Here is a 10,566-nt window from a genome sequence, read left to right as displayed (position 1 = left end):
AAAACTTCGTAATTGTAAGATGGGTTAAAGACAAAAGAGCCACCTTTATTGTAAGATGGGTTAAAGACATAAAGAACTCCTTTTCACTAAGGATGAAACTCATTGGGTATCAACTCAATTTTAAAAGACTAAAATTTATACCTTAAATAAAAGTGTCTTTGACAGCGTTCCATCTAAAATAATTGTAGACCCTCTTTCAAACATTACTTATCCTCCATATAGCAAGAGTATCGATGTCATGATCTTCTTACAAATTGTACTTCAAATCTTGTATTTGTCCTGAAAAATAAGTAAGAAAACCTTCATTTTTCAAAGTGTTGTTGGATACACTCTACATAAAAAATGTTTGTCTTTCATAAAGAAATAATAAAAACCAATAAAATAATTATTACATCAATTATCATGTTAAAAGTAATTAAATCAGCATTTATATATTGTATGGTATAAATTTAACCATATTTTGCAAATTGCGTACCTTACAAAAACGATGAACATAATGACATGAAGTCTATTAAGATAATTTCATTATAATTAGAAGTTTGTCATCAAGTCTCCCGAACTCATCGTCTTCGCCGATCCTTTTTTTCGAATAATAATGATAAAGGAACGGCTGTGGTATACATACATATAACGTTACAATTAAACTGATAATCACAACGACACCGCGGAGTAAAAACAAATCTTGAAAATCACTCTCTCTAATGACGTGGAAAAAATACAAATGTCAAAACGCTGAAAAATCAAACCAGTAAAGTTTGAAAACAAATAAATAGATATAATATATACAGACGTTGTGTAAGCTTATGAATTAATTAATGTAGGTTTATATCAAAACCAACCCCATCAGATGTGACGCAGGTCAAAATGTTGATTTGACAGGTGATTCTTTCCCAGGTAACTCACTAAACCAATGGTCTGTGCAGCCAAGCGTAACATTAGACGTCCACACAGAGATCAAGTATTGTCTATTTATCATATGACGTCATCTCGCATAGCAATGTGGTATACGTATGTTTTTTTTTCTTTGCATACTTGACTACGTGTGGTTGCATTACGTCAAATGCGAATGCTGAAAATAGACTTCCCTGTACTGCCGTATATATACGAGATATAGCCACGTTTCTTCAGCAGAACAATACGAGAAACTGAACAGGTAAGATAAGGAACAAGGTCTATCTATATACACGTACTAATTAAGATATTGTATTTATTCATTAATTCCTCGAGTGTGGATTACTGTTGAGGGGCATGCTTTCTTTGCATGCTGGATATTTATGATTACTATTTTTTCTTTTACAGAAAAACATGAGGAAATTATTAATTATTTCGCTAATAATAGGAACTGCATTGGCCCAAGCAGGGAGTGAAAGAAAACGAATAGGTAATTATGAATATATTTAGTTATCTTAATCAAACATGTAGTATATTACATAAAAATAATTATAGGCTTTGATTGATTGACAACGTTTAGGAATGGTTTTACTATCATCTGCATGTTGACCACTTATAAATTCTGAATCCAGACACAACAAAACATCAACAAAAAGTACGAACAATGTTAAAGTAGATGTAGACTTACAATATGCATTGAAATCTGTCTGAAACACTTTTATGTATATAGACATGTACATAAAACATTCACATATCTGACATAAAGTGACCGTGGAAATCAAGACTGTCACTCTCGCCTTCCTACCTGGTACATTCTCGTATATATAAACAATGTACTTGGTAACTTCATATAATACAACACAGAATACATGTATCTTAATGCGGATCTGTATTATATCTGTTAAGTACTTAAAAACCAATTCCTTAAATCAATGTTTGAATTAAACATAAAAAGGACGTAGGCATGAAGCAGATGGGTGTCTGTTAGTGACTCCTTCATGATAATTTGAGAACAAATTTCGGTAAATCATGTCTACCTAATGTTTTACCTAATCAATGTGTATACGTAAATAGGAAACGTGAAAACCCCTAAACGTTTTTAATGGATTCTCTATTAGTACTGGGAAAAAGAAACACATTTGTAAACTGAAAAGTGTTTTAACGTGAAAAACATTACCCTTGGCACATTTTTGCTGTTATATTTCATGCAACCAGTAAGTAGTTATATATTGTTAGAAACAATCAAGTAACATCAAACATTCTCCTAAAACCAAAGAAGTTGTATCTAAGTAAGCTTTCGTTTTGTATGGTTTAGCAATGATCTTTCAAAATCGCAACAAGAACATGATTTAAATAAGATAAATATTTTCCGAAATCATCTGCATGCACATTCAGAAAAAAGAACAAAAAATACACAAAACAAAAAAAGGTGTGTAGATGACAATAAAATTACTTCTTACTTGAACACAAGGGTGTCAAGTTTGCTATTCCCCAATCTCATTGTGTTAAAAAAAAACAAGCAATTTCAGTGTTCTTGTTTTCGCTACTAGGCCTACGACATTATTTTCATTGACAGTTAACTTGTTAACATCACTTCCTTTCATGATTTTACAGCTTTATTACGAAGACGACAACAAATTGAAAATCTCTCCGAGCAAGAACAGATTAATGGTGGTTTTCTTCCGTCTGGAACTTCTCGTCTACCAGACAGCTTTCGCGGATTAGAGGCTACTTCTTTTGACATATTTTCAAGGAGAAGACGTCGATTTCGACCAAATGTAGAAATAACGAATAAGGAATCGCTTCGACCCCGTCGTCGCGATTATCTTCTATCGCTGAGGTCCTCTCTTCGTAGAATTGGCGGACGAACTGCCGATGTACGGGATAGGAGAACCTACATGCCAGCTATCAAAAGGCCACGATTCACACCGAATTTAAGAGAAATACTTCCGAGACGAACGCCTAGTTACTCACCTACAGCACGTGGAATAGACTCAAACTGGACACCCAGATTACCAACAACTGTACTGGGATCTGGTAATTTTCTTCCGTCTAATTTGAATGATTATATAGAGAGGACAAATCCAGTAAATGACAGAAGTTATGTCTCACCTAAGAAGCCTTCTCTCCTTGTCGAACCTATTCCTTTACCACCGCCATTGGGCCCTACTCGTATTTCAGCAAAAGATCCTGTAGCACCTCTCTCGGTAAAACCAGATTATGTAGAGCCGAAGAGCCCAGTTCTGCCTCTACCAACAGAGGAAAATTATGTAGCGTCTAAGGATCCAGTTCTTCTACCAACTAAACCAGATTATGTAGAGCCGAAGGATCCAGTTCTTCTGCCAACTAAACCAGATTATGTAGCGCCGAAGGATCCAGTTCTTCTGCCAACTAAACCAGATTATGTAGCGCCGAAGGATCCAGTTCTTCTACCAACTAAACCAGATTATGTAGCGCCGAAGGATCCAGTTCTTCTGCCAACTAAACCAGACTATGTAGAGTCGAAGGATCCAGTTCTTCTACCAAATAAACCAGATTATGTAGCGCCGAAGGAGCCCGTTCTTCTACCAACTAAACCAGATTATGTAGCGCCTAAGGAACTCGTTCTTCTTCCAACCGAACCTGAATATATTGCGCCAAAAGGTCCTGTTCTCCTACCGACTAAACCAGATTATGTAGCTCCGAAGGACCCAATTCTTCTGCCAACAGAGCCAGATTATGTTGCGCCAAAGAACCCTGTTCTTCCGATTGAACCTGGACATGTTGCGCCAAAGGACCCTGTTCTTCTTCCAAACGAACCTGGATATGTTTCGCCAAAGGGCCCTGTTCTTCTTCCAAACGAACCTGGATATGTTGCGCCAAAAGACCCTGTTCTTCTTCCAAACGAACCTGGATATGTTGCGCCAAAGGACCCTGTTCTTCTTCCAAACGAACCTGGATATGTTGCACCAAAGGGCCCTGTTCTTCTTCCAAACGAACCTGGATATGTTGCGCCAACGGGCCCTGTTCTTCTTCCAAACGAACCTGGATATGTTGCGCCAAAGGACCCTATTCTTCTTCCAAACGAACCTGGATATGTTGCGCCAAAGGACCCTATTCTTCTTCCAAACGAACCTGGATATGTTGCGCCAAAGGGCCCTGTTCTTCTTCCAAACGAACCTGGATATGTTGCGCCAAATGATCCTATTCTTCTTCCAACGAAGCCGAATATGGTACCGAAGAATACTGACGCGCCAAAAATTCCCTTTGGCCCCCTTGATCCACTGAACATTCCACCCCTTCCTGCTACAGGTCCTATCCTTGATCCATTGTCTGGTTTATCCACAGGTCCTCTTGATACATCAATTTTGCCATTAGACGTCAATGACCCTAATTATGTCGATCCAGCAGTATCATTCGATCCATTAAGCCCATCCAATATTCCATTGTTACCAACTAATATCAAGGATCCAAATAATGTTCCAGATTCGTTGTTCACCGGATCTTCAGATCTTCTCGATCTACCCACATTACCGTTGAGCGCTAATGATCCAGTCAATCCTTCAGAGTTTCCAGTTTGGCCAAATAATCCAAAAGTTCCAACTAATGTGAAGGATCCAAATTACGTTGCTGATAATTTATTCACCGGACCTTTAGATCCTCCAACACTCCCTGTAAAAGATTCTAGTTACATCGAACCAAAACTCACAGATGCACCAGGTCCCTTAGATTTTTCATCAATACAGGTACCTGCAATTCCAAATTTACCAATCAAAGACCCTAATTATGTTGAACCATCGGTAAAGGGTAACGCTGGTCCAATAGAAGCGCTACCAATTGGACCGCTTAATCCAGTTGGTCCGAGCGTCAACATAAACTCTCCAGATTTTGTTGGTCCATTAACGATCGATGCATTGAATCCTTTAGGTCCACTGGCTCCCCTCACTCCGATAGACCTTCTGGATACGTCAGCGGTCTCACCATCGAATAAGCCTGGTTATATTCCACCAAACGATGCATTTATAAATAGCATAGGTTCTACAGGTGATCCTCAAAGAGGACCGTTTGATCCGAACTTTGCCGACCCCCTGTCCATCTCGCCAGACGCTTTCCTCGAACCTTTGATGCCTACAGGAGGGTTGATGAGTGGTCCTTCGTCTCACCTGACGTCTTCAAAAAGTTTTGATCCAAACTACGTTCCTGCTACTGAACCCCAAGTGCCAATCTTCGGTGAACAACTTAATATATTTGATTCACCTGTAGCTACAACGAAAGCAGAATATGTTGAACCAGCTGTTACGGATGTAAGCAAACCCACTTCAAAGGTAATTTCTTCAAATGAAAAGACAACAAAAGGTTCAGGCACGTTTGGTCCTTCTGATATGCCACAAGACAACATCGGTATTCGTGGACCCTTCTCATTGCTATCATCAGACAACATGTCTCCAGTAAGCGTAGACTCATTTCCAGTCCCAGATATCCCCGCATTATCAGGTAAATATATTTTTTATTCATGTAAATACATAACGAATCAAGGGAAAGTTTTACTCGTTAAGGTAAAGCGACATTTTTATACATATATTCGAGTTATTTCTAGGTTTCGGAAGCAAATTGTCTTAACTAAAACAGAGTCAAAATTATGTTGTGCAGAGTACGCACTTTCGTTACTTTTCTAGTTGTAAAAACAAAGCAAGATGTACGACACTATCCTTTTTAACCGAACTTTAGCACACATTTAATTTTAACCTACATAATAACACTTATATCCAGGTTTTCAGCATCTTAGAACAGTTACGATTTCAGTAGATATTTCTCGTCAAACATTCATTTGTCTGATACTAGGTAATGTCAATATATTTACGTATTACAGGTCCGACCGACCCTTTGACAGAATTCGGATCAACAGGAGGATTAAATGATCCCTTATTGAATCCCTTAGGATTTCAACCGGAACCTTCTCTTCCTGAATCTCCGCTGTTTGATATTTCTCTGCCGCCTCTTCCTGACCTACCAGAACCAGTCATTCCGGGACAAGTGCTAACACGGGGAGAAATTAACGAAGCTGCTAGGCGAGAATATGCTAAATCTGCTGACGCTTTTGACCCCAAGTGGAATAATCCAAATGTACGGAATTCCGACTTGTACGTCCAGGCAAAGGAAGTGGATCCGAAAGATGTTCGTCCTTCCAAAATAAAAACATTGTTTGATTTGACAGATGGCGATGCTGGCGCTGATATCGTCAACAAAGCTGTGAATAAAGTTAGCGAAAAAACTGAGAGTATTATGACGGACAAGATGAAAAAGAGAGAAGGTACGTTTGATTAATCATACGTAATAATATATATATGTATAAAATTAACCAAATTTATGGCAGCCCATGTCCTTGACGATCTCAAATATACATATATATACATTTAACTAGTTAACCACAAAATAATTTAACAAATGTTTCTTCTTTTTCAAATTTCTATAATCTTTCCTTCGGATTGACACCTTGTTTTTGTAACACTAGAACGAAACAACTATGTATTACATTTAGTAACAGGCATCTACAGGTAGCATTCAAAAATCAGTTCTTTAAGATATAATTCCCTCGAACCCTCTATTGAAGACAGTTGATATTTTGATTCCATATATTTCAGGATACCTTACAAAGTACGATGCTCTTCGATCCTATGAAGGCGTAAGTATTCATTCTTATAGATTTTGAACAGCCGTTAATAATTCATAGGGTAGCAAAATTCTGGTTCATTAAAATTATATCGGGTGCATTTGATTTGGTCATTATATTTTGGGAAATGACATTTTTCAAATGGTTGATCTGTCACCGTAAATAGAAGATTTAGAATGTTATGTATGGACAAGATATAATTCTATTTTGTTAAGTATAAAAACTGGGTATTTCTAATGTGTATAGGATATAAACTGTGTATTTCTTATGTGTATAGGACATAAACTGTGTATTTCTAATGTGTATAGGATATAAACTGTGTATATTTCTTATGTGTATAGGATATAAACAGTATATATTTCTAATGTGTATAGGATATAAACTGTATATATTTCTAATGTGTATAGGATTTAAACAGTATATATTTCTAATGTGTATAGGATATGAACAGTATATATTTCTAATGTGTATAGGATATAAACAGTATATATTTCTAATGTGTATAGGATATGAACAGTATATATTTCTAATGTGTATAGGATATGAACAGTATATATTTCTAATGTGTACTATATATTTCTATTTTGTTTAGTAAATGGACAACTTCTGGATGCATTACTGACTGGGAGAGAGTGAGAGCGACTTAACACTTGTTCCAGGAGGCGGGAATGATGCAATACTTCTACAAATCCAATTAAAATTCATTGATGTAAATTTGTACATTTCACTGTGATAATTTTTATAACTTTTTCTATGTATATTTAAATTGAATTAAAATGATAAAATATATTTATTTCTTTACTTCATAACTTCGCATAAAAATTCAATCGTCAAATAAAAAAACACACTATGCACATTACATTTAACGGCATTTAACATGGACTATTTCTAAAATAACTCTGGTATTAATACAAACATGGTATTTGTACGTAATACTAATACAGTATTAAAATCAGCATATTCATCAGAAATTCACGTTAAGGGATATTCCTATAGGATACATTTCACACAGGATTACAAATTGAAAAAAAAAACAAATAAATTATATAGTAAACGTATTAATTTGATGCAATCACTCTTAAACTCATTACCATTCATGCATGTTAGAACAACGATGAATTTGCATATTAACAATACTTGTTACAATATGTCACAAAATAAAGAATTAGCAATTAGTGCTATAAAATTTTAGCGCATTACTTTCCTCGCAAAAATCTCTTAAATAAGATTACCACTAATACAGTTATGTTCATGGTGTTTTATATCGCCGTATTCATTAGTTTATGACGTGTTTTGATAATTCCGTGAGTATTTTATTATATTTCAATTTAAACAAAGAGCTGTAAAAACGTTAATGGAGATAGTAGACACACAACTGTGTTATAAAATTGGCACGTTTACTTTATCTGAAATACCACTTACAAATATAAACGTATAAATACCACTTACAAATATTAATGTATAAATATCACCAGCATTAATTCGGAACGTCCGTTCCAAATCAACAAAGAAAATGCCGACATGTCAACACGATATTAATTCCAAATCAAATACGATAAACTAGGACAACTTACGAATATATTTACGTATGAAAAAGTACAAGGAGAATAAGACCAGGTGTTCCGGAAGGGTGAGAGTTTTCTGTTTCATCGACAACACCCACCATATAAGTCTTGGTCAATTCAAGTAAGTAATGCCACTTTCCCAAATGAGAACAAGGTGAATAACAACGGAATCACCAGGTAGACTAATGAACTTCTAACACGACAAACTTGACGAAGAAATTGATGAGTTTCTCAGTGAGATCAAATTTCCCCGTAATCTTCATAAAGCTGCATCCTCGAAACCTTGTGTTTGTGAGTTTATTTGTCAGTTGGCGACATCCTGGACGAAAAGTAATTGCAAATTGATTTATAAACAGTGTCAACCTACCCATATCTAGCTGACTTATTACTAGTAAGTACGTACATAAGTAAACCATGTGTTCCTTGATAAAATGTTTCTTATTACAAGTAATCAATTAAATCCATTTTTCTACATTAAATTAACCGACAGGATAGTGAGACCATAGCTTCGTCGCTATAATTATTGAACGATTGCCCCAGAAAAATAATTATGCGGAAACGTCTCGAAGGACAATATTTTTTTGGTATAGTGTAACGTACTGTTGTACCAAAGTAATTCTAAATAATTTTAAATACTTTTACCATTATTTGTTAAAACTTCCTTGGTACGTAGAGGGTGATATCCCTCGGGCATACAGATAGGCTGTGTTGATTAAGTAACTACTTAAACTATATCACTTCATCATCATTTGTGTGATTAATTTGTTGTTTTATTATTAACAGTGAGAGATCACAAACCTTACCTTGAATATATTACTTTAGACAAAAACAGGACAATGTGAAGTTAAACCATATACGCCCTTTTTGATAGATGATATATTTGATTAAGGTACATAAAATTGCTTACAAAAAAAAATAAACATGTTCAGGTGACATCGAAACATTTTAGACTGACGAAGTGAACTTACGGTAAACTGACATCAATCTGGAGGTTAGTGATCAACAACATCTGAAAAAAACATGGAAGGAGAGAAATGCTTGCTCCAGCTAGGTAACATTGCTTTATCTTGTACTACATTTGCTGATAACAGATTGTGATTGGTGTGTTCCAAAGGTATTGTAAACGTGACAGGGAAGTTCGACATGTTGGCGTCTGTTTCTCAGTTATTGTTTTTTTTTTCTCTCTACTTTGAAAACAAGTATTTTTTATTCAATAAAGATTAATCTGTCGACAATTGATTGGACAACGTGTAACAATATCAACAATCTCCTTTTTGTTGAAGTCAGTATATTTATTATCTGGATCATGGCAGAGCACCTATAATTAACATCATGTTGTAAATCAGCATTAGTTTTAGATCCCTTATATTAAACTTTCATTCTGTCATGCTGAGTTGTCATTGTCAATTAACAATAACGATAGTCTTAATTCGTCATTACATTAATTAAATACATACGTAAAATATAAAAAAGGACCGTGAAGAAATGGAATGCATAATCAGTTGTTTTCTAATGAACATAAGGATAATACAAAACATACACAAGGCAAGGGCACCTTGCACTATAGATATGGAATCAGGTAGACACTCATGATGAATCAAAATCTCCCATATAGCTGGTCTCATAACTTGGCAAATTAAATACATTTCTATGATGACTGAAGGAAGTCTTAAGATATAATAGAATGTCATCTCGGGCGTAAGAGGTGTGTCGCGCACTGTCAACGCGATAATTATGTATCTGTTCACAGATATAAAATAGCGTCCCCTACTTGTGTGACCCTAGTATATGATATACCAAACAACAAAGAAAATTCGACATACCAACAGATTCCAGCTTTCAATACTCCAGTTTGATTTTATTTTTTTTTATAAAACAGTCATGCTATTGTCTGTCCTTTGTGTCCCATCAGTCATGCTGTTGTCTGTCCTTTGTGTCCCATCAGTCATGCTATTGTCTGTCCTTTGTGTCCAATCAGTCATGCTGTTGTCTGTCCTTTGTGTCCCATCAGTCATGCTGTTGTCTGTCCTTTGTGTCCCATCAGTCATGCTGTTGTCTGTCCTTTGTGTCCCATGAGTCATGCTGTTGTCTGTCCTTTGTGTCCCATGAGTCATGCTGTTGTCTGTCCTTTGTGTCCCATCAGTCATGCTGTTGTCTGTCCTTTGTGTCCCATGAGTCATGCTATTGTCTCTCCTTTGTGTCCAATCAGTCATGCTGTTGTCTGTCCTTTGTGTCCCATCAGTCATGCTGTTGTCTCTCCTTTGTGTCCCATCAGTCATGATATTGTCTGTCCTTTGTGTCCCATCATTCATGCTGTTGTCTGTCCTTTGTGTCCCATGAGTCATGCTGTTGTCTGTCCTTTGTGTCCCATCAGTCATGATATTGTCAGTCCTTTGTGTCCTATGAGTCAAGATATTGTCTTTCCGTTTGTCACCCATCTGTCATAATATTGTTTTTCCT

The 10,566-nt window shown here is 36.0% G+C and overlaps 1 protein-coding gene across 1 annotated transcript; it reads left to right on the top strand.

The window, feature by feature from the left end:
- Window positions 1-1,305: 1,305 nt before the first annotated feature.
- LOC132544194 (proteoglycan 4-like) lies at window positions 1,306-6,580 on the top strand. The gene is made up of 6 exons (XM_060207762.1): window positions 1,306-1,381; window positions 2,506-3,494; window positions 3,711-4,031; window positions 4,113-5,364; window positions 5,741-6,181; window positions 6,513-6,580. Exons 1-6 carry the CDS (start codon window positions 1,306-1,308, stop codon window positions 6,578-6,580), a joined length of 3,147 nt encoding a protein of 1,048 aa, XP_060063745.1.
- Window positions 6,581-10,566: the final 3,986 nt, after the last annotated feature.

The sequence above is a fragment of the Ylistrum balloti genome, unplaced genomic scaffold (assembly GCF_031769215.1).
Source record: "Ylistrum balloti isolate Yb309-2 unplaced genomic scaffold, AGI_CSIRO_Ybal_v1 Utg369782, whole genome shotgun sequence".
NCBI lineage: Eukaryota > Metazoa > Mollusca > Bivalvia > Pectinida > Pectinidae > Ylistrum > Ylistrum balloti.
The sequence above is the reverse complement of the archived record's forward strand: the minus strand, read 5'-3'. Positions and strand labels throughout refer to the sequence as shown.

Excerpts from the sequence above, each read along its gene's own strand:
- LOC132544194 (XM_060207762.1), top strand. The coding sequence starts at position 1,306 with ATGAGGAAATTATTAATTATTTCGCTAATAATAGGAACTGCATTGGCC. Across the intron at positions 1,382-2,505 it reads GAGTGAAAGAAAACGAATAG|CTTTATTACGAAGACGACAA; the intron begins GTAATTATGAAT and ends ATGATTTTACAG. Across the intron at positions 4,032-4,112 it reads ATGTTGCGCCAAAGGGCCCT|AATACTGACGCGCCAAAAAT; the intron begins GTTCTTCTTCCA and ends ATGGTACCGAAG.